Raw genomic sequence first — 23,949 nt, 5'->3', positions numbered from 1 at the left:
TAGACCTGGTCCTAAAGGGGGTCTGCGGTAGACCTGGTCCTAAAGGGGGTCTGCGGTAGACCTGGTCCTAAAGGGGGTCTGTGGTAGACCTGGTCCTAAAGGGGGTCTGTGGTAGACCTGGTCCTAAAGGGGGTCTGTGGTAGACCTGGTCCTAAAGGGGGTCTGTGGTAGACCTGGTCCTAAAGGGGGTCTGGGTAGACCTGGTCCTAAAGGGGTCTGGGTAGACCTGGTCCTAAATGGGGTCTGGGTAGACCTGGTCCTAAAGGGGTCTGGGTAGACCTGGTCCTAAAGGGGTCTGGGTAGACCTGGTCCTAAAGGGGTCTGGGTAGACCTGGTCCTAAAGGGGGTCTGGGTAGACCTGGTCCTAAAGGGGGTCTGTGGTAGACCTGGTCCTAAAGGGGGTCTGTGGTAGACCTGGTCCTAAAGGGGGTCTGCGGTAGACCTGGTCCTAAAGGGGGTCTGCGGTAGACCTGGTCCTAAAGGGGGTCTGCGGTAGACCTGGTCCTAAAGGGGGTCTGGGTAGACCTGGTCCTAAAGGGGGTCTGGGTAGACCTGGCCCTAAAGGGGGTCTGCGGTAGACCTGGTCCTAAAGGGGGTCTGGGTAGACCTGGTCCTAAAGGGGATCTGGGTAGACCTGGTCCTAAAGGGGGTCTGGGTAGACCTGGTCCTAAAGGGGGTCTGCGGTAGACCTGGTCCTAAAGGGGATCTGGGTAGACCTGGTCCTAAAGGGGGTCTGGGTAGACCTGGTCCTAAAGGGGGTCTGCGGTAGACCTGGTCCTAAAGGGGGTTTGTGGTAGACCTGGTCCTAAAGGGGGTCTGGGTAGACCTGGCCCTAAAGGGGGTCTGGGTAGACCTGGTCCTAAAGGGGGTCTGGGTAGACCTGGCCCTAAAGGGGGTCTGCGGTAGACCTACTCCCTGGTCCTAAAGGAGGTCTGGGTAGACCTGGCCCTAAAGGGGGTCTGCGGTAGACCTACTCCCTGGTCCTAAAGGGGGTCTGTGTAGACCTGGTCCTAAATGGGGTCTGGGTAGACCTGGTCCTAAAGGGGATCTGGGTAGACCTGGTCCTAAAGGGGTCTGGGTAGACCTGGTCCTAAAGGGGGTCTGGGTAGACCTGGTCCTAAAGGGGGTCTGTGTAGACCTGGTCCCTGGTCCTAAATGGGGTCTGTGTAGACCTGGTCCTAAATGGGGTCTGTGTAGACCTGGTCCTAAAGGGGGTCTGGGTAGACCTGGTCCTAAAGGGGTCTGGGTAGACCTGGTCCTAAAGGGGTCTGGGTAGACCTGGTCCTAAAGGGGGTCTGGGTAGACCTGGTCCCGGGCCCTGGGGGGTGAGCAGACAGCCTAACCTCCACATGCAGAGGCAGAACACGGGGAACTCCTCCGACAGCAGGAAGACCCGGTCCAGCTGGGCCCGGAAGCCGGTCTGGTCCGACTCCGCCTCCAGCCGGCACGGCGCCGTGGAGTTCTGCAGCAGCCGCTCCGCCACCCAGAACAGGTAGCACGAGTTCTGGTACCGGACCACGGGGAACCGGGCCAGCGCCGCGGCGTCCGGCCCCTGAAACAGGAAGCGACATCGCCGTTAGGGTAAAGAAATGCATCCTGGGAAACGGACCGGAGACGGAAGACTGAGGGGTTTTGGACCTTCGTCGTCATGGCAGCGTCAGAACTTTAGAAGATTTCATTCTGCTCAGACTCTCCTCTCCCGGAGAGACTTTAACCGTCACTGGACGGCCAGAGGAGGACCTCATCTCCAACGCCTTCTGGACCCGGCCCCCCGGGGCCACGCGGCCCCCGGGGCCTTCAAGGAGCCTGTGCTCCCCGGTGGCGCTGAGGCCCAGACCTCCTGCTGGGTCCTTCAGAAGGACTTTAGAGAACATTAACGAACAGAGCTGCTGCCAGGGCCACGTCTAGAGTGAGTGTGTGTGTGTGTAGGTCTGTATGTGTGTGTGTGTCTGTATGTATGTGTGTGTGTCTGTATGTATGTGTGTGTATGTGTATGTATCTGTATGTGTGTGTGTGTCTGTATGTGTGTGTGTATGTGTGTGTCTGTATGTGTGTGTGTGTCTGTATGTGTGTCTGTATGTATGTGTCTGTCCGTATGTGTGTGTGTCTGTATGTGTGTGTGTGTCTGTATGTGTGTGTCCGTATGTGTGTATGTCTGTATGTATGTATGTGTGTGTCTGTATGTATGTGTGTGTGTGTGTGTGTCTGTATGTATGTGTGTGTGTGTGTGTCTGTATGTCATATATATGTGTGTCCGTATGTGTGTGTGTATGTGTATGTGTATGTCCGTATGTGTGTATGTATATCCGTATGTATGTGTGTCTATGTATGTATGTGTGTATATGTGTGTATGTGTATGTGTGTATGTATATGTATGTCCGTATGTGTGTGTGTATGTCTGTATGTGTGTGTATGTGTCTGTGTGTGTCCGTATGTGTGTGTGTATGTGTGTGTATGTGTCTGTGTGTGTCCGTATGTGTGTCTGTCTGTATGTGTATGTATGTATATATGTATATATCTATATGTGTGTATGTGTGTGTGTGTCCGTATGTGTATGTATATGTCTGTGTGTATGTATGTGTGTATGTGTATATGTGTATGTGTCTGTGTCCGTATGTGTGTGTATATATGTATGTATGTATGTGTATATGTGTGTGTCCGTGTGTGTGTCTGTATGTGTGTGTGTCTGTATGTGTGTGTATGTCTGTATGTGTGTATGTGTGTGTGTCTGTATGTGTGTGTGTATGTCTGTATGTGTGTGTGTCTGTATGTGTGTGTGTGTCTGTATATCCGTATGTGTGTGTGTCTGTATGTGTGTGTGTCTGTATATCCGTATGTGTGTGTGTCTGTATGTGTGTGTGTGTCTGTATATCTGTATGTGTGTGTATGTGTGTGTGTGTATGTCTGTATATGTGTCTGTCCGTATGTGTGTGTGTCCGTATGTGTGTGTGTCTGTATGTGTGTGTGTCTGTATGTGTGTGTGTGTCTGTATATCCGTATGTGTGTCTGTATGTGTGTGTGTCTGTATATCCGTATGTGTGTGTGTCTGTATGTGTGTGTGTGTCTGTATATCCGTATGTGTGTGTGTATGTCTGTATGTGTGTGTATGTGTGTGTATGTCTGTATGTGTGTGTATGTGTCTGTCCGTATGTGTGTGTGTCTGTATGTGTGTGTATCCGTATGTGTGTCTGTATGTGTGTGTGTGTCTGTATATCCGTATGTGTGTGTGTCTGTATGTGTGTGTGTGTCTGTATATCCGTATGTGTGTGTGTCTCCAGATGGCTGTCAGGTGTTCCTCCAGCCTTCAGAGAGCTGTCAGCATGTGACTGAACTCTTAAAGAGACAGTACGCCCTCTCCTTTCTCTCCACTTCCTGACAATCGGCGACTAACACACGTTTTAAAGTCCTGGGCGCTGCGTTCGAAGACAGAGCTTCGGAAACCAGGGAATATCACCACATAAAGAGAAGACCTGAAGGCCACGTCACGACGGTCCATCCCAAAACATTCCTCTGGAGGAGGAGTCCAACATGTCAACAACCACAAGGAGCTGAACCCATGACCTTTGTGTTCCTCCTGGTCTGAAGCTCCTTCACACGCTCATGTTCAGGACTGGAGGTGTTCCTGAGGATCAGACCGCACCTCTTCACCTCTTCACCTCCACCTCAGAGCTTCAGGATAACAATCACACAGAATCACTTCATAGACTAATTGGATAGTCAGAAAATATTGAAAATGTTGACTTCAAAAGTTTAATTCGGTCCAAAACACCCAAAAGTTAAAGGTCACGCCGACCTTAAAGCACCGATGCTCCTACGCAACACCTGAGGTCACATGACCTCCGGTTATTGTTTATCGAGTTTCCTTTGAGCCTCCAGGGGGCCACGGGGGGGGGGGGGGCCTGATTGGCTCGTTAGCTGGCGAGAGCTCCTCGGGGAGCCTTTGAAGACGGCCTCCACACGCAGGTCACTCTGCTCAACCTTCATCAGCACTTCTTCAACACACCAGTCTGACCTTTGACCCTCATCTGAATAAAGCAGAAAGTTCCCATCATGCTTTGCTCCCTCGTCACATGGAGCGCTGCTGACGTGGAGCAAATGGAAGTGTTAGTGGAACCACAGTGGAGAGAGCGGGGGAGAGAGAGTGAGAGGGGGGAGAGAGAGAGAGACAGAGAGAGGGGAGAGAGGAGAGAGAGACAGAGAGGGGGGAGAGAGAGACAGAGAGAGGGGGGAGAGAGAGGGGAGAGAGAGACAGAGACAGGAGAGAGACAGAGAGAGGGGAGAGACAGAGAGAGGGGAGAGGAGAGAGACAGAGAGCGGGGAGAAAGAGAGTGAAAGACAGAGAGAGAGGGAGGAGAGAGACAGAGAGAGGGGAGAGAGACAGAGAGAGAGAGGCAGAGAGAGGGGAGGAGAGAGAGACAGAGGGGGGGGAGAGAGAGGGGAGAGAGACAGAGAGCGGGGAGAGAGAGAGTGAAAGACAGAGAGAGAGGAGAGAGACAGAGAGAGGGGGGGGAGAGAGAGAGAGAGAGCGGGGGAGAGAGAGAGAGAGAGGGAGGGAGAGAGAGACAGAGAGAGGGGGAGAGAGAGAGAGGGAGAGAGAGACAGAGAGCGGGGGGGAGAGAGAGAGAGAGTGAAAGACAGAGAGAGACCTCAAGTGGGAGCTGAACATCCGCTCCATCACCAAGAAGGCCCAGCAGAGGATGTTCTTCCTGAGGCAGCTGAGGAAATTCAACCTGCCAGGGAGAATGATGGTACAATTCTACACGGCCATCGTTGAGTCCATCATCTGCTCCTCCATCACCGTCTGGCACCCTGCAGCCACAGCCAAAGACAAGCGCAGGCTGCAGAGCATCATCCGCTCGGCCGAGAGGGTTATCGGCTGCAATCTGCCTTCACTCCAGATCCTGTTCACTTCCAGGTCACTGAAGCGGGCCGGAAAGATTGTCGCTGACCCCTCCCACCCTGGACACTCCCTGTTCGAGTCCCTCCTCGGGAGGAGGCTGCGTCCATCATGACCAAGACCACCCGCCACACCAAAAGCTTTTCCCGTCGGCGGTCGGGCTCATCAATGGACCCCGAGACTGACTGACTGTCACCCCCTGGACTACCACCTCTTCTTCCACCTTCCTCTCTCCTCCTTCTTCCCGCTCCTTCTTCTTCCTCCTCCTCCTTCCTCCTCCTCCTCCTTCTTCCTCCTCCACACACGTCACTTTAACATGCACTTTAACTTGAGGCCTCCTCCACACACATGCCACTTTATTTACATGCACTTTAACTTAAACACACGCCACATGTAACATACACTTTTAACTAAAACACACCACTTGAAGCACACACCCAAACACTTTCACATTATTTGTTGTCTTTCTGTCGTGTTGATTGTTTGTCATGTCCAAATGTTGCACCTTCCACCAAAAAAAATTCCTCGTTTGTGTAAACATTCCTGGCAATAAAACTGTTTCTGATTCTGATTCTGAGGGAGAGAGACAGAGAGAGGGGGGAGAGAGAGAGAGAGAGACATAGAGAGGGGGGAGAGAGAGAGACAGAGAGAGGGGGGGAGAGAGAGGGGGGAGAGAGAGAGTGAAAGAGAGAGAGAGGGAGGGAGGGAGAGAGAGACATCATCATGCGATAAGAAGTACTCTCTCTCTCTGGAGGGGAATTCAATAGAAGAGTCTCCGCACTGCTGCGCGGTAGATGCAGAGGATTATTATTAATGAAGACTGAGCCGGGCGAGTGGGAGGAGAGAGAGAGGGGGAGAGAGAGAGAGAAGTAATCAAGCCGTCAGCACCAGAGCCCTGGTGTGTTTCTCCCGGTGCTTTTGCCCGTTAACGTCTCCGTCCTCATGCTGAGGAGACGGCGTGAGGATGAGGAGCTCAGCGATGACGTCATCGCTTCAGCATCGCGAGTAACACATATAACACATGAAGACGTAAAGACGTGAAGACGTAAAGAATAAATACTATAAATAAATACTATAAAGAAATAGCATAAAGAAATACCATATATAAATACAATAAACAACATACCATAAATAAATGTCATGAATAAAGACTATAAATAAATGTCAAAAATAAATGTTATGAATAAATACCATGAATAAGAAGATAATAACTGTTCATGCAATCGTGTGCATTTGACTTCTGGGAAAAGAAGATGTGTGTTCTAAGTTAAATGCCAGCGAGTTGGAAAGAGAGGATTTCTTTTTGCCGTCGCATTCCTCTGAGGACGAGAGCGGCCACGAAGGAATAATTAATTTCATTACAATAGCAAATACCAGCGTACGTGGGAAGCGGCGCTGAAATGTCACCGAGGGCCAGAGTTGGTGCGACATTAATTCTGTAATCCTGTCACATCTCTGGACGCGTTAGCATAAGAGTCGTGGATAACACGGCTCACATCCTAAAGTGTTAATGGAGACTCAGATACACCAAAGGGGTGAAAGGGTCCACACGGCAAACGACAATCACACAAAAGCATTCTGCTCTCAGGGCTGAGAACCAATCAGGACGAGGAGAAAACGTTTAAAAAGAGCTTCAAGTTGAACATCTCTGAACCCTTCAGAGAAAGAGAAGCTGCATTCTCTCTCCTGACCACCAGGGGGCGACTCCTCTGGTTGTATAGAAGTCTATGCTTCATGTGTTAAAGCTGCATTCTCTCTCCTGACCACCAGGGGGCGACTCCTCTGGTTGTATAGAAGTATGTGCTTCATGTGTTAGAGCTGCATTCTCTCTCCTGACCACCAGGGGGCGACTCCTCTGGTTGTATAGAAGTCGGTGCTTCATGTGTTAGAGCTGCATTCTCTCTCCTGACCACCAGGAGGCGACTCCTCTGGTTGTATAGAAGTCTGTGCTTCATGTGTTAGAGCTGCATTCTCTCTCCTGACCACCAGGGGGCGACTGCTCTGGTTGTATAGAAGTCTGTGCTTCATGTGTTAGAGCTGCATTCTCTCTCCTGACCACAAGGGGGCTCCTCTGGTTGTATAGAAGTCTATGCTTCATGTGTTAAAGCTGCATTCTCTCTCCTGACCACCAGGGGGTTCCTCTGGTTGTATAGAAGTCTATATAGTGACTCTACTTCTCTTGATGTATTCTCTCAGTAAACATGAGTTTATGTCTCAGTCTCTAGTTTCAAGTCTTCTTCTATACAGCATGTCATCATTTATACTTTATGGTCTGTAGATTCACACAGACCATAAAGCAGGGGACGCTATATATATATATATATATTCCCTATATATAAATATGCTATATATATATACACACACATATTCCTTTTATATATATATATGCACATATATATATATATATGTGTGTATGTATACACACATATATATATATATACATATATCCCTTCATATTTAAGGTTTCAACAGTATAATAATATATATATAGTATATATATATATTTCAGCAGAAGGAGCAGTGTCTGTGTGAGCGTTGAGTCGCTCATCAGACAGAATGATTTATTGCAGTTGGAAATACTGAAGATAAGGAAGTTAAATGGTGAAAGTAAATAAATGATATGCACACTGAAGCGTTTCCCGTATCGCCCCTGAACGCCTCACCGTAGGACCATGTGACTGTTTGTGTTATCAGCGTTCGGGGTTGATCAGTGTTCTGGTGCTACAGTGTGGAACGTGACCGGGAGGAGGAGACCGGGAGGAGGAAACCGGGAGGTGGTGACCGGGAGGAGGAAACCGGGAGGAGGAAACCGCGAGGAGGAAACCGGGAGGAGGAAACCGGGAGGTGACCGGGAGGAGACCGGGAGGAGGAAACCGGGAGGAGGAAACCGGGAGGAGGAGACCGGGAGGAGGAGACCGGGAGGAGGAAACCGGGAGGAGGAGACCGGGAGGAGGAAACCGGGAGGAGGAGACCGGGAGGAGGAAACCGGGAGGAGGAAACCGGGAGGAGGAGACCGGGAGGAGGAGACCGGGAGGAGGAGACCGGGAGGAGGAAACCGGGAGGAGGAAACCGGGAGGAGGAGACCGGGAGGAGGAAACCGGGAGGAGGAAACCGGGAGGAGGAAACCGGGAGGAGGAGACCGGGAGGAGGAGACCGGGAGGAGGAAACCGGGAGGAGACCGGGAGGAGGAAACCTTGAGGTGACCGGGAGGAGGAAACCGGGAGGAGGAAACCGGGAGGAGGAGACCGGGAGGAGGAGACCGGGAGGAGGAGACCGGGAGGAGACCGATCTGTTGTGACGTCACCGTTGTTCTGGGATGAGTCACGATGACGTCATCGCTCCACGAGGAGCTCAGAACGTTTTGTTTTACCACGACTTGGGGACGAGATTTCAAACGAGGCGCGGGGAACATTTTCTTTTTGATGAAATATCAAAACTTCAAAGCTTCAATCCGGTCGTGGTTTCTGAGGGAAGTGGTCGTCACACAGGCTGTGGTGCGTTCGAGGACCGATTGTTTAAAGAAAACTTTTTTCATCCTGCTGGTGGCTTTGGGGTTCAGAGGTCATGGAACACATCAACAAGCCCCTGTGTTGTGTTTTATTGGACAGCATGATTGGATGTCGTGAAGCAGAGCCTTTGATGAGATATCATATGATAAATCATAAGTGTTAATATTCCCTCCAGAGGAGCGTGCAGCGCGTTCTGTTTGCTTCATTCTGGCCGTGAGTCCCTGAACCTTCAGCCGCCAATGTCATGACAATAAACACAACATTTTACTTTTTAAAAGCTAATCTAGAACTGATGAAGCAGTCCTATGAATAAATATTCATTTGGAATAAAAACAAATGAATGCAACGATGTATTGATTCTCAGGGTTCTGACACATTTCCAGGACATTAAACCAAATGTCCATGACCAAACTGACATCTCGATTTATCCATGAAACAGTGAGAGCACTTTGTATTTAAACTGTGAATTCCAAAGCATACAGTAAACATTAAATTAAACAAATGACCAGCGAGCTTTACAGTTAAGGTGCGTTCACTTGCAACGCGAAAAAATAACAATTGCGCCGCCAGTAAGAGAGCGTATGCCGGATTATATTTTGAGCGTCTTTCTTTAAAAAACAAATAAATTATTTCAGAATCGGCGGAAATGAACGTGTGATAACACATTTCCACGACTTTTCCAAAACTTTTATGATTTAAGATTTTTCCATGACTTTCCAGGCCTGGAAATGACCATTTTAAAATTCCAGGACTTTTCCAGGTTTTCCATGACGGTACGAACCCTGACGTACTTTTGACAGCGTATAAAACATTCTGTTTCCAGAGGATGTCCACACAATAAATCATCGTGACGCGTTCACTGCCGGCTCAATGAACCGGTAATAATCCGGAGCTCGTGGTCGGGGTTAACGGGTAATGTTGCCGTCAGAGTTTAAGTAACGGACCACTGTTCTCGGCGCGGTGGCCTTTATATCCCGCGGCGTGTTCGTCCTCGTCGTTCTTCTCGTTGCCCCGAGGGTGCGGCGGCGTTTCCGTGCGACAGGACGCCCAGACGGCGCCGCTCATCGCCGAGCGTCTCCGAGGAAGCGTGTCAGGAAGTGCCGGCCTCGGGTCGGTCCTGACGGGACGCTGCCCCGAAGACGCCTTTCACCACGCGGCAGGATGAAAATGTATCCGCCCTAACGGCAATAGACTTCTATACAACCAGAGGAGGAGCCCCCTGGTGGTCTGGAGAGGGAATACCGCTTCAACACATGATGCATAGACCTCTATACAACCAGAGGAGTCGCCCCCTGCTGGTCAGGAGGGAGAATGCAGCTTTAAGACATGAAGCATAGACTTCTATACAACCAGATGAGTCGCCCCCTGGTGGTCAGGAGAGAGAATGCAGCTTTAAAACATGAAGCATAGACTTCTATACAACCAGAGGAGTCGCCCCCTGGTGGTCAGGAGGGAGAATGCAGCTTTAACACATGAAGCATAGACTTCTATACAACCAGAGGAGCCCCCTGGTGGTCAGGAGAGAGAATGCAGCTTTAAGACATGAAGCATAGACTTCTATACAACCAGAGGAGTCGCCCCCTGGTGGTCAGGAGAGAATGCAGCTTTAAAACATGAAGCATAGACTTCTATACAACCAGAGGAGTCGCCCCTGGTGGTCAGGAGGGAGAATGCAGCTTTAACACATGAAGCATAGACTTCTATACAACCAGAGGAGCCCCCTGGTGGTCAGGAGAGAGAATGCAGCTTTAAGACATGAAGCATAGACTTCTATACAACCAGAGGAGTCGCCCCCTGGTGGTCAGGAGGGAGAATGCAGCTTTAAAACATGAAGCATAGACTTCTATACAACCAGAGGAGTCGCCCCCTGGTGGTCAGGAGGGAGAATGCAGCTTTAACACATGAAGCATATACTTCTATACAACCAGAGGAGTCGCCCCCTGGTGGTCAGGAGAGAGAATGCAGCTTTAACACATGAATCATAGACTTCTATACAACCAGAGGAGTCGCCCCCTGGTGGTCAGGAGGGAGAATGCAGCTTTAACACATGAAGCATATACTTCTATACAACCAGAGGAGTCGCCCCCTGGTGGTCAGGATAGAGAATGCAGCTTTAAGACATGAAGCATAGACTTCTATACAACCAGAGGAGTCGCCCCCTGGTGGTCAGGAGGGAGAATGCAGCTTTAAGACATGAAGCATAGACTTCTATACAACCAGAGGAGTGGCCCCCTGGGGTTCTGAAGGCTACCTGAGTGAACATCACTGACGTGAGACATTTGATCCACAGCAGCTGAACTCTTTAAACTTCTGAGTCTCGCTGAAGGAATTCGACTCGCATCTTAATTCAAGTGCATCGCGTCCTGATTTTAATTCAATAAAATCACCCGTCCCTGATTCAGAGTGATTGTTGTGCACTTTTCATCACCAGCCATTCAAAGTGAAGAGCGCCGCTCAACAAAGGCCTCGTCGGAACACGCCGTGATCAATCAGAGGCGCGAGCCGTGCTCCACGCCGGCCCGGCGCCGCGCCACTCGGCTCTCGAGGGACTCGCGCTCTTTACTCCGTTTGCAGCGAGCGTGACTAACGCCGCGCCGACGGCCGTGATCACTCCCTCTGACGGGATGGATGGAAACCCGATGATGACGCACGCCGACTGGATGGGAGCGCCTCCCAGGAGGTGCTGTGGTTCAGGAGGACGGTCGGATGCCAGCGAGTTCGTCCTCATCAATAAAAAAGGTTCCACCCACTTTGGTCAATGCCTAAAAAAAAAGACACCTATAGTCCGGTTCGTTTGGTCCAGGTTTAAGTGTAAAAATATGATATACATCACTGACTGTCACACCGCCGAACTGCATGCTGGGTAAATCCTCCCCCCGGTCATTTGACACAGCATCATCTGGGTCCGTAACAGCCACCGTCATACCGGTGAACGGCATGCTGGGTACACGATGCTACGACCGCGCGGGCTTTGAATGAGCACAACACCGGTGTTCACCACGAACGTCTGGAGACCGAACCGAGAAGACGGTTCAATCACACCTTTCACGGACTTCCGGAAGACTCTCGTATCTAATAGAGACCTTCAGGCAAACCACTGAGCATCTTATTTTGAAAACACAAGTCACTTCCTGGAGGACAAACAGCTTGGTGACCAAGAGAAGTGCTGACCTCGAATAACAGGAATCCAAAGAGTGGAGCCTGAAGCGGGAGGACGTCCACTCAGTTTCCACCTCGCCCACTCAGGGGGCCTCCTGCTGCGGACAGAGAGGCAGGAGGTCCAGGGGTCCACCAAGGGGGTCCACCAAGGGGGTCCACTCAGGGGGTCCGCATGGAGCGTATATGGAAGCTCACAGCTGTGTTCCGGAGGAGAGTGGAGCCATGCGGGGTCCAAACAGAGGACAGGGGACCCCCACAGGGTCTTTGTAGACTCCCACTGGGTCCTCAGCAAAGTGGCACATGGTGTACTGTCACTTTAAGTGTTTAATTAGCATCTAAAAGGTCCCTACATGTTTAATTGAGTCATCAATTAGTCCGACAGCTACAATAACCTCATTAAATCTCCATGGTAGGAGTTACCGTGAAGTCACCGCATTAGAACCCAACGCCGAACGCCACATAAACCCTGGTGGTCATGAGCGACGCCGCTAGCGCCCCCGCTGGTAGTCATGAGCGACGCCGCTAGCGCCCCCGCTGGTAGTCATGAGCGACGCCGCTAGCGCCCCCGCTGGTAGTCATGAGCGACGCCGCTAGCGCCCCCGCTGGTAGTCATGAGCGACGCCGCTAGCGCCCCCGCTGGTAGTCATGAGCGACGCCGCTAGCGCCCCCGCTGGTAGTCATGAGCGACACCGCTAGCGCCCCCGCTGGTAGTCATGAGCGACGCCGCTAGCGCCCCCGCTGGTAGTCATGAGCGACGCCGCTAGCGCCCCCGCTGGTAGTCATGAGCGGCGCCGCCAGCGCCCGCTGGTAGTCATGAGCGACGCCGCTAGCGCCCGCTGGTGGTCATGAGCGAGCGGCGCCGCTAAGCGCGCCCGCTGGTAGTCATGAGCGACGCCGCCAGCGCCCGCTGGTAGTCATGAGCGACGCCGCCAGCGCCCCGCTGGTAGTCATGAGCGACGCCGCTAGCGCCCCCGCTGGTAGTCATGAGCGACGCCGCTAGCGCCCCCGCTGGTAGTCATGAGCGACGCCGCTAGCGCCCCCGCTGGTGGTCATGAGCGACGCCGCTAGCGCCCCCGCTGGTAGTCATGAGCGACGCCGCTAGCGCCCCCGCTGGTAGTCATGAGCGACGCCGCTAGCGCCCCCGCTGGTAGTCATGAGCGACGCCGCTAGCGCCCCCGCTGGTGGTCATGAGCGATGCCGCTAGCGCCCCCGCTGGTAGTCATGAGCGACGCCGCTAGCGCCCCCGCTGGTAGTCATGAGCGACGCCGCTAGCGCCCCCGCTGGTAGTCATGAGCGACGCCGCTAGCGCCCCCGCTGGTAGTCATGAGCGACGCCGCTAGCGCCCCCGCTGGTAGTCATGAGCGACGCCGCTAGCGCCCCCGCTGGTAGTCATGAGCGACGCCGCTAGCGCCCCCGCTGGTAGTCATGAGCGACGCCGCTAGCGCCCCCGCTGGTGGTCATGAGGCTCAGCGGGAGGCGGGCAGGAAGGAGGGGAAACCATCTGTAACCTTTGGCCATTTTACACATTTCCATTTCCATGACCCCCGCGGTGGCGACCACTCAGCGCTCACAGGAAGCCGGCCGCCACGAGAGGCTCGGCCCGGCCGGCGGGACGCGGCATCGATCGGTAAAGAAGCGGCCGGCGGCCGACTGGGCGAAACCGCTTGCATCCCGAAGCCTCCGCACGAAGCCCGGCGAGCAACGAGAGAGAGAGAGAGAGAGATCCACGACGGACGGCGAGCTGAAAGACGGACGAGAGGAGGAGGATGAAGATGAAGATGAGCGCTTACCTGGAAGGACTGGTGGAGCTGGTCGGCCAGGCCGCTGATGAGAGAGAGGAGGTGACGGAGGAGGAAGGAGGTGGCCATGCTGCTGCTCCCCAGGGTGATCAGACGCTCCATCAGCTGGTCTGAGGACTGGAGCTGGAGGGGTGGAGCAAACATTGATGAAGACCTCCTCTTCCTCTCCTCTGGACATGGACTCCTTCTCTATGTGGTTACAACTATATAGACTTCTATACAACCAGAGGGGTGGCCCCCTGGTGGTCAGGAGAGAGAATGCAGCTTTAACACATGAAACATAGACTTCTATACAACCAGAGGAGTCGCCCCCTGGTGGTCAGGAGAGAGAATGCAGCTTTAACACATGAAGCATAGACTTCTATACAACCAGAGGAGTCGCCCCCTGGTGGTCAGGAGAGAGAATGCAGCTTTAACACATGAAGCATAGACTTCTATACAACCAGAGGAGTCGCCCCCTGGTGGTCAGGAGAGAGAATGCAGCTTTAACACATGAAACATAGACTTCTATACAACCAGAGGAGTCGCCCCCTGGTGGTCAGGAGAGAGAATGCAGCTTTAACACATGAAGCATAGACTTCTATACAACCAGAGGAGTCGCCCCCTGGTGGTCAGGAGAGAGAATGCAGCTTTAACACATGAAGCATAGACTTCTATACAACCAGAGGAGTGGCCCCTGCTGTCCCCTCCTGGAGGCCCTTAGCATGTGGCTCAGCCTCCGGTGTCCCCCTCCTCAGCTGTTGTCGTGCCAGCAGACGGCTCTGCAGCTGGGATAAATGGTTTGGCTCGAGGCCGCGGCCGTCGTTGCCTTTCAGTTCCGTTCGGGGAGTCGGGCTCTGAAGAGCTCGCAGACGATCAGATAGCGTCGGGTTGTTCTTCCACACCAGAGCGGCTCAAAGAGCAACCGGCAGAAAAATAAATTACATTTGCTCCGCTGTGCCTCTGCTGCCGATGACCCCCGGGGACGGCGTGAAGCGGTGCGGATGATTATCCAGACATTAATTCATCTTTTTGAAACAAGTGAAGGGAGCAGATTGTTTCTCCTCCAGTCGAGGCTTCACTTGCTCCTCTGTCGTCTCCTGGTGACCAGACGCTCGGTTATGATCCTCCACATTCAACTCTGTGCTCCTGTCCTGGCGTCAGCAGCGCCGTCTCTGTGCAACAACAAGCATTCACTGTCCCATCGTTTGGTCAATAAAACACAACGTTACTACGATCTGACACCTATTTGAGGATTTGAACCCCCCTATTACCTTTGGGGTCAATTTGACACCATTCAATATTTAACGTCTCTAAAAGAATGATTGACATATTTGTTGCTTCATATTTCATCACTTTTCCTAATAGTGGGGCAGAGAAAAGCATTTTAAAATAAGAATCGTGCAAATTTTGATAAAAGCATGAAATCTGGTGGATTGTTCTCCAGAGGCTTTTTCATCAAATCTGCCTGATTGGCCATTCAAGAATCCAAGATGGCGGCTATTTTTCAAGATGGCCGCCAATTGGGTCTCCAAAAATGTGTTTTCTTCTTAAAACCGTTTGTATTTCCCCGATTTGAACTTGATTATTCTACTATCTGGGGACAACTGGGAAAACATAAATACACAACTTGTACGCATCGGTGTTCTTTGGGTTTAATTTGACCCCAGGCTGTTTTTCACTGTGTAAAACATATAAGGAATATCAACTTTTTTTATTTATTTAAAGGACTATTTAGGTAGTCAACAAACAAACATAAAGTACCTGACACTGAAACTTGGGAAACGATATTAATTCTAATAATTTTCTGTAGGTTTTAATTGCTTGGTGTCAAATTGACCCCAAAGGTAAAAGATGTTAGTAAGTTGTAAGTAGAAGGAGTGAAAGTGGTTGAACTGTCAGTTGAGGGATGGAAGTTATAGTTGAAGTGTTAGTTAAAGTTTGAAAAGTGAAAGAAGTTGAAGGACAGAAAGTGAAAGTAGTTGAAGTGTAAATTGTGTCGTTTGAGTTGTCATTTATTGAGTGTGTATCGCGTAACGTTGTCGTTACTCTACTGCTGCTCGAGGAACCGGGACGTGGTTCCTGCTCCTAGTCGAGCCAGACCACGGCCCGAGACAGGAAGTGGAGGCCGTGACGTCACCCATTGGATTGTAGAAACTGTGACGCCTCGAGTGCGATGTCTTGACTGTCGCCATCTGGTGGACGGTGGAGAGAATGCGGCTTTAAGACGTGAAGCTTCTCCTCCTCAGGAGACCCAAACTCTTCGCTTCTCGGTGACGTGGAAAGCACCGAACGTCCGTCGGCATCCGCACGTATTTTGTATTTTTTTCCCCGCCCCAGAACGACTTCTGTCAAAGCGCCACGTTAAAATAACGCGTGGCGTTCTTCATCCTGACGGGCGCTGGCTGCAGTCATCGCGGTGACAGGCGCCGCCGTGTGAACAGAGGGATGAAAGGAGTTTGGGGCTTGGAGGCAATAAACCAGAAGGTGGTAAAAGGTCTCGCGGTCGACAGAAGGTGAGGCGGTGAAACGTCTTTTATGAGGCCGGCCAGACGCCAAAGCGCCTCCTTTATGAAAGGTTATTACAACGCGGTGCGCCTGCAGTCGCTCACATCGGGCGAGTGACATCTGAATGACTCCACTTGAGATTCAGGACTCTGCAATTTCATCGTCTGGGGCTCCTCACTCGATCCAATCTTCTCCCTCCCAGACGTCGGCCCCAGGTGTGTCTGAGAAAGTGAGCCGGAGAGAAAAGAGCTCTGCTCGCCGTGGAGGCGGGGCTAAGAGCAGCAGCCTCGCGGCGCACTGCAGACGGTGAGCGGTAAGCCGACGACTGGTCAGGAGAGAGAATGCAGCTCTAACACATGAAGCATAGACTTCTATACAACCAGAGTAGTCTCCCCCTGGTGGTCAGGAGAGAGAATGCAGCTCTAACACATGAAGCATAGACTTCTATACAACCAGAGGAGTCGCCCCCTGGTGGTCAGCAGAGAGAATGCAGCGTCAACACATGAAGCATAGACTTCTATACAACCAGAGGAGTCGCCCCCTGGTGGTCAGGAGAGAGAATGCAGCTTTAAGACACAAAGTTTTTGATTTACTGATGCCGAGTAAATATCATCTTAAATATGGTTTCTCTGCTTTGTTGCAGGTGACGTGAAGTGAAGCCAAAAGAGTGTTCCATTGTTATATATTTCTTAAACTTTTATACCCACACATCCACAAATATTGATGTGCAACATTAAATAAAGTGTGTTATTCTGAACTGTAGTTCAAACAATTAAAATGTTGTACTTATTGCATCTGAATCCAGGACTATCCACAATAACAATAATCACATGAGGTTCCTGACATCAGACGGGAGCGTGGGCGGCTGTCAGCTCCAAATTAATATGTGAGCGGATTGATCAGGCTGATGATGCAATCATGACCTGATCTTCATTATCTTTTGAAAGAGAAAAAGAAACAAATTTAATAAAATATATATTTTTAAATTAAATATAACTGAAAAATTCAAAAAAAAGTTAATTCAATAAATAATAAAAAATCCCATCCCGAGGAGAAGTTTGATAATAACAATAATAATCCATATTTCACAGGATGCTCCACATTCAATTTACATTATTTTACACAAGCGCTCGGCATCATTCAGAAGAAAACTCTTCGCAACGACGAGGACGAGGAGAGAGGGAACCGGCCGCAAGCACCTAGACGTTCTCCGAGCGCTGAGGCAGGAGAACCACCCCCCCCCCCGCCTCTTATTCATGGCCCGCTGGGCTCCGAGCGGTGCGTGGGCCCGATGCCGCAGGACGCTCCGCTCCTTCAGTGTGATGACGAGCGTCCTCAGCGACGCTCCCAGAGCAGCAGAGGATGAAGATGGAAGACTACGGAGGCAGGAAGCCGGTTCCTTCAAAATAAAACACCACGCGGCCCTCTAAAACGCTCGGCACGCCGCGTACCTCTGGTTCTACACGCCCTTCAAAATGAGTAATGACACCTCATTTTGGATCTTTGCTTCATGAAGAAGAATCCCAAACAGCTGGAGTTGAATATGATCTATAATAATAATAATATTTGAGTATTTACATATATCACAGCCTTCAGCTGAACTCTTTGGGAAAGGTTTGCCCTTTAAAATCATATTCTGAAAAAATAAAGGAGAAAATATTTTAATAATTTACTTTGTTTCTTTCCTTATATAAATTAGGAATAAAAGCAGTAATAAAGAGTTCACTGACTCCAGCTGCAGCTTTCTTTGACATCTGAGTGAACTGAATGTCATTTCTAAGAACCAAACAATTAACCAGAATAATCAGTAGTTGCAGTTTTTAATGCTCTTTTTAAATCATTGGTTTCCAATCAATAAAGATTTACAGAGGAAAAGTATTCGGCCCATTTTAATCTGGCTGGACGGTCGATACTCCGAGCGAGCCCGTTGAGCTGAGCCAACGGACCGGCCCGCTGCAAGGCATCGTGCATCTTTAACGGCGCCGCTGGGAACTCGAGGCGTTCGACTTGTTCTGGCGGACGTCAAGACGTCAACGCCATCGCAGAACGCCACACGCTCAACGCGGGGAATCGATCCGCTAGGTGAGAGGTTTTAAATAATACAACAAAACATCGAGACGAGCTGGAAGACACCAGACTGGAGCTGGAGCTGTCAACATATGACAATCAAGAGCCGTTTTATAGAGACTTCTATACAACCAGAGGAGCCCCCTGGTGGTCAGGAGAGAGAATGCAGCTTCAACACATGAAGCAGAGACTTCTATACAACCAGAGGAGCCCCCTGGTGGTCAGGAGAGAGAATGCAGCTTTAACACATGAAGCAGAGACTTCTATACAACCAGAGGAGTCCCTGGTGGTCAGGAGAGATGCAGCTTTTAACATGAAGCAGAGACTTATACAACCAGAGGAGAGTCCCCTGTGGTCAGTAGAGAGAATGCAGCTTCTATACAACCGCAGGTTCCACTCACCGAGCTCAGCGGATCTCTGTCCAGCAGCAGTGCCGTCAGCCCCCTCAGGGCCTCCTCCACCTGGTCCTTGAACTCCACAGATGGCGGCCTCTGGGAGCAGAAGAGGTCCATCGCTCGGGCCGCGACCCGGCAAGCCTGCGAGACCGGGTCGCCGGACCCCAACGGAGGGGGGTCCCTGCATGCCCCCACCACCGAGTCCAGGAGCCTGCATACCGACTCCGCCAACACGGACCCCGCGCCCCCCTCGGGACTGAACCACAGGGCCTCCAGGCCGCGGCCGCTGTCCTCTACCCGGTGGAGGGCGCACAGCGACTGGAGGAACTGAGCGTGGGGGACCGGCGGCTGAGCTCCGCGGGGACTGGAGGGATCAGGGGGGTCAGGGGCCGGGGCGGCAGGCTGGGGGTCCTGCTGCAGGAAGTCAGGAGTCGCTGAGTCGCAGCACGGTTGGAGGTCAGTGCTGCACGCCTCACTTCCTGGACCGAACAGATCCTGCGAGGCGTCCATCGTGTCGTCAAGACCTGGAAGGTTGAAACAAGTCCGGTTTGACCTCGAGTTACAGTCCAGACATCCGTAAACAAACTAACTATGAACTCAAGTTATCGTTATCTGCTCCGGAACCAGTCTCATGACACCCTAGTGTAGTCCTGGTCCTCTACAAACCTCAGTCTAGTCCTGGTCCTCTCTAGACCTCCTTCAGTAAACCGATCCCCATAGAGACGCTGGTCTGGTTCCAGAGAGTTCTTTTTAAAGCTCCTCATCGCAGCCCAAAACCCAGAACCAACACTACCGCTTTAGTCCACAGGGGGCCCCAGAACCAACACTACCGCTTTAGTCCACAGGGGGCCCCAGAACCAACACTACCGCTTTAGTCCACAGGGGGCCCCAGAACCAACACTACCACTTTAGTCCACAGGGGGCGCCAGAACCAACACTACCGCTTTTGTCCACAGGGGGCCCAGAACCAACACTACCGCTTTAGTCCACAGGGGGCGCCAGAACCAACACTACCACTTTTGTCCACAGGGGGCCCAGAACCAACACTACCACTTTAGTCCACAGGGGGCCCCAGAACCAACACTACCACTTTTGTCCACAGGGGGCCCAGAACCAACACTACCGCTTTAGTCCACAGGGGGCGCCAGAACCAACACTACCACTTTAGTCCACAGGGGGCCCAGAACCAACACTACCACTTTAGTCCACAGGGGGCGCCAGAACCAACACTACCACTTTAGTCCACAGGGGGCAGCAGAACCAACACTACCGCTTTAGTCCACAGGGGGCGCCAGAACCAACACTACCACTTTAGTCCACAGGGGGCACCAGAACCAACACTACCACTTTAGTCCACAGGGGGCAGCAGAACCAACACTACCGCTTTAGTCCACAGGGGGCACCAGAACCAACACTACCACTTTAGTCCACAGGGGGCACCAGAACCAACACTACCACTTTAGTCCACAGGGGGCAGCAGAACCAACACTACCACTTTAGTCCACAGGGGGCGCCAGAACCAATACAACATAAAAAGTTCCTCATAGTAACTTTATTTACAGTTTAAGACCATCTGGAGTGTAAAGTACAATATTCAGTAAATTCATAAGTAACTTGTAGACATAAATACAGACGTTGGCGTCAGAAGAGGTCAGAGGTCGTCCTGCTTCGCAGAAGGCCTACCTGCTGCCTGTGCGCCGCTCCTCTGGTTGGAGGTGACCCTGAGGATCAGGAGCTCCTGCCGCAGCCTCAGCACCTCCTGCTGCAGCCGGCGGGCCTGCTCCTCCCAGCGCTCCTCGCGGCCCCTCAGCCGGCGGGCCAGCTGCTCGGCGTGCCGCCGGCCTTCCATCCCGGAGGGCGCGCTCTTTATGACCGCCGCCGCCACTTTGACCTTCGTGAAGATCCAGTCGGCCGGACTCGCTCCTACAGAGGGGTCCACAACGACTTCATCACTGAAGCATCACATGTTTTATAAGGAAGCTGAGGGCTGCATAGCATGTAGTTCATCTGGCTGCTACATACTAACTACATGTTAAGATTTAAAGTAATTGTGCTTTGTTTAACGCTCAGATGTGTAAATCATGTTTTAATCTAACTCTTTTGAGGTTCACGTCACCAGTCTCAGACAAACTCAATGAAATACTCAAACCAAACAATTATGTGTAATCATTATTTCATTTATTACAATTCCATCTTCTCTTCAGATGTGTTGCTTTTGTTTGTTTCATATGAAAGTAAAATGATTATATTTGGGATTTTGTGGTATTTTCTGAAACTGTAATGCAAGTTAGTTGGTTAATTAGTTAGATTGTAGGTAAATAGGTTGGTAGGTTGGTAGATATGTAGGTTGGTAGGTTGGTAGATAGATAGGTTGGTAGGTAGATAGGTTGGTAGGTAGATAGGTTGGTAGGTAGATAGATAGGTTGGTAGGTAGATAGGTTGGTAGGTTGGTAGATAGATAGGTTGGTAGGTAGATAGATAGGTTGGTAGGTAGATAGGTTGGTAGGTTGGTAGATAGATAGGTTGGTAGGTAGGTAGGTAGGTAGGTAGGTTGGAAGGTAGATAGGTTGATATAAAGGTTGGTAGATAGGTAGGTTAGTTGGTAGGTAAATAGGTTGGTAGGTCAGTTGGTTGGTAGGTTGTTAGGTAGTTTGGTAAGTAGGTTAGTTAGTTGGTTAATTGGTAGCAGACCCACACTGTGTATTTGTCTGGAAGCTTCTCAGTTCTGGTTAGTCCTCACACAGTTTCGTGGTGATTGTACATTTCCTCTAGAGCTGTACTTCAGTGGGCATTTCATTTAAATGTCAGCTTCATCATGAACACATATACTTTATTATATATACACTACCGTTCAAAAGTTTAGGGTCACTTAGAAATGTCTTTATTTTTCAAAGAAAAGCACTGTTTCTTCAATAAAGATAACATTAATCAACAATACCCTCTATACATTGTTAATGTGGTAAATGACTATTCTAGGTGGAAACGTCTGGTTTCTAATGAAATATCTCCAGAGGTGTATAGAGGCCCATTTCATCATCACTCCAGTGTTCTCATGGTACATTGTGTTATCGCCTTAGAAGACTAATGGATGATTAGAAAACCCTTGTGCAATTATGTTAGCACAGCTGAAAACAGTTATGCTGGTGATATAAGCTATACAACTGGCCTTCCTTTGAGCTTGAAGTTTGTAGAACAAAATTAATACTTCAAATATTAATCATTATTTCTAACCTTGTCAATGTCTTGACTATATTTTATATTCAATTTTCAATTCATTTGATAAATAAAAGTGAGTTTTCATGGAAGAGACGAAATGGTCTGGATGACCCCAAACTTTTGAACGGTAGTGTATATATATATATATACATACACTTTAACAAACTAAATCACTTTAACATGTGTTACTAAGGTTTATATATTTGATTTCAAATAATCTATTTACCTTCAACCACAAAGTAGGAAATAGCAATCACAATATATATATATATATATATATAGTAAAGAGTATTAAATGAATAATGTGTTGTGGGAATCAAACACGCTGCAGTGAACATTTTAATTTGGCGATTTGAAAAGTCATCATCATGTCCAAGAAGCATGTCTAATTTACATTTTCTACTTTTCTAAAAACCCATTAGGCGCTAAAACAAACGTTAACAGTCTTTAATCTTTCATCTTTCTCTCTGTTTGGTATAAACATCCATAACACTGGAAGCGCACCTTTGAAGAATGAGAATTTCATTACACTTCAAACTACGTTTGAGAAATATTACTTTTGGCACTATTGCATATATTTGACAGCTAAAGTTAATTTAGAAATTTAGATTTTTATAATAATATGATGAATTGGTAAAACATAGAGGGATAATATGCAGTGACTTTAAATGAGTAGTAATGTATAGAGTAAATTATGAATTAATTCATGTTCTGAAGTAAAACTCCTAAAAGTGAAACATTAAACAGCGTCAGCTTCTCAGATGTGAAGATATACAGCGTTTCACAATTTAAATGACATTAAACTGAATAATTTAAAGGTTTCGACAGTTGGTCAGACGGACCACGTTTGACGTGTATTTATTATTACGATGAAGTATCTCAATATTCCTCCAGCGCAGCAGTTCAGTTTATGATTCTCACTTTCAGCCTTCCCAACATATGAAATGCCTTCAAGTGTCACTCATCAAGTAACCATCGCAGTTTGAGGAAAGTGTGAACCATTATCAAAATAAACATTGGATTGGTCCAAAGCTTAAGTTAAAGAAGCAACACTTACTTTAAAAGTAAAATAGAACATCTTACATTTTAAAAAGCTAAAAATAAAAAAAAATACTATAACTATTCTACACTATTAGTACTATTTAATATTGTTCTTTATAATTATTTGTTTAGGCTGATTCTATCATAAAATATAATAAAATATAGAAAATAATAATAAAATATAGAAACAAATAAAATAAATAAATGAATTATTATATTAAATGAATAAAATAAATAAAATGAATAAAATAAATGAAATAAATAAATGATTATATTAAATGAATAAAATAAAATGTAATTTAATTAAATACATTTATTATAATAATAAGTATAAAATATAGAAATAAATTAAATTAAATACATTTATAATAATAATAAAATAAATAAAAATAATAAAATAAAATAAATTAAATTAATTAAATACATCTATTATGTCACATTTAACTGTACAAAGTGTTTAATTACTTGTTTGATCACTTTTTTTCTAAATCTCGAGGTCAGTTCCCAACGTAGGCCCGTTGTCACGAGACAGCTAGCTTAAACCGAGTGCTAGTTTAGCTCATGACGTCAGTTGGACGTTACGCGACATTTCCGCTTTAACGTCAACCGTCAAACTACTCAAATCACTTTTTCAGATAATTACCTTTTAAAAGACTCTCGAGGCGCTCCATCGCGAGGCTCCGGGTGTTCTCGGCGTCCCGTTCAAGGTGTTCGATCGGACCGGTGTCGGTGCTGCCGTTCAGCCTTACCGACGCGCAGGTGTCGCACCCAAATCCGTGACGGGTAGAATCCTGTGACAACGAACAGAAAGATGTCCGACCGGAAGGTACAACACGTTTCTCTTGTGCTAGTTTCTACTCTTCGACATTTCAGAGATTTATTTTACACGTGTTTGACGAATATACACTTTACAGATTGATTCTACATACAACGCGTGTTGTTTTGTGGCTTTATTTGAGAACTCAAAGTTAAAAAATAAATAATTTTAAAGTTTAAAAGAAAAACAACTTTAGCTCAGTAGATTGTGACGTCATGCTAGTATTTAAATGTAAAAATATCTATTAGTGGAGCAACTTGAATTTTCTTTCTTGTTTCAAGCTAAATGTATACATATATTTATTAATATAGTATATATTTTAATATTCTGTATTTGTAAATATACAAAAGTGGATATATATATACAGGACTGTCTCAGAAAATTAGAATATTGTGATGAAGTTCTTTATTTTCTGTAATGCAATTAAAAAAACAAAAATGTCATGCATTCTGGATTCATTACAAATCAACTGAAATATTGCAAGCCTTTTATTCTGATTTATTGCTGATTATGGCTTACAGCTTAAGAAAACTCAAATATCCTATCTCTAAATATTAGAATA

The 23,949-nt window shown here is 48.6% G+C and overlaps 1 protein-coding gene across 1 annotated transcript; it reads right to left on the bottom strand.

The window, feature by feature from the left end:
• Positions 1 to 788: 788 nt before the first annotated feature.
• mei4 (meiosis-specific, MEI4 homolog (S. cerevisiae)) lies at positions 789 to 23,296 on the bottom strand. Its single transcript, XM_056427524.1, has 5 exons — positions 23,214 to 23,296; positions 19,997 to 20,236; positions 18,320 to 18,837; positions 13,356 to 13,487; positions 789 to 1,552 (listed from the first exon to the last, which is right to left on the bottom strand). The coding sequence occupies exons 1-5, from the start codon at positions 23,239 to 23,241 to the stop codon at positions 1,259 to 1,261; spliced, it is 1,212 nt and encodes a 403-aa protein (XP_056283499.1). The 5' UTR covers positions 23,242 to 23,296; the 3' UTR covers positions 789 to 1,258.
• Positions 23,297 to 23,949: the final 653 nt, after the last annotated feature.

Source organism: Pseudoliparis swirei, chromosome 12 (assembly GCF_029220125.1).
Source record: "Pseudoliparis swirei isolate HS2019 ecotype Mariana Trench chromosome 12, NWPU_hadal_v1, whole genome shotgun sequence".
Classification (NCBI taxonomy): domain Eukaryota; kingdom Metazoa; phylum Chordata; class Actinopteri; order Perciformes; family Liparidae; genus Pseudoliparis; species Pseudoliparis swirei.
The sequence above is the reverse complement of the archived record's forward strand: the minus strand, read 5'-3'. Positions and strand labels throughout refer to the sequence as shown.

Bases quoted from the DNA above. Each gene is read 5' to 3' on its own strand.
- mei4 (XM_056427524.1), bottom strand. From the start codon at position 23,241: ATGGAGCGCCTCGAGAGTCTTTTAAAAG. The intron at 20,237-23,213 runs GTAATTATCTGA...ACCCCTCTGTAG, and splicing joins CCTCGAGAGTCTTTTAAAAG to GAGCGAGTCCGGCCGACTGG. The intron at 1,553-13,355 runs GTAAGCGCTCAT...TTCCTGTTTCAG, and splicing joins AGCTCCACCAGTCCTTCCAG to GGGCCGGACGCCGCGGCGCT.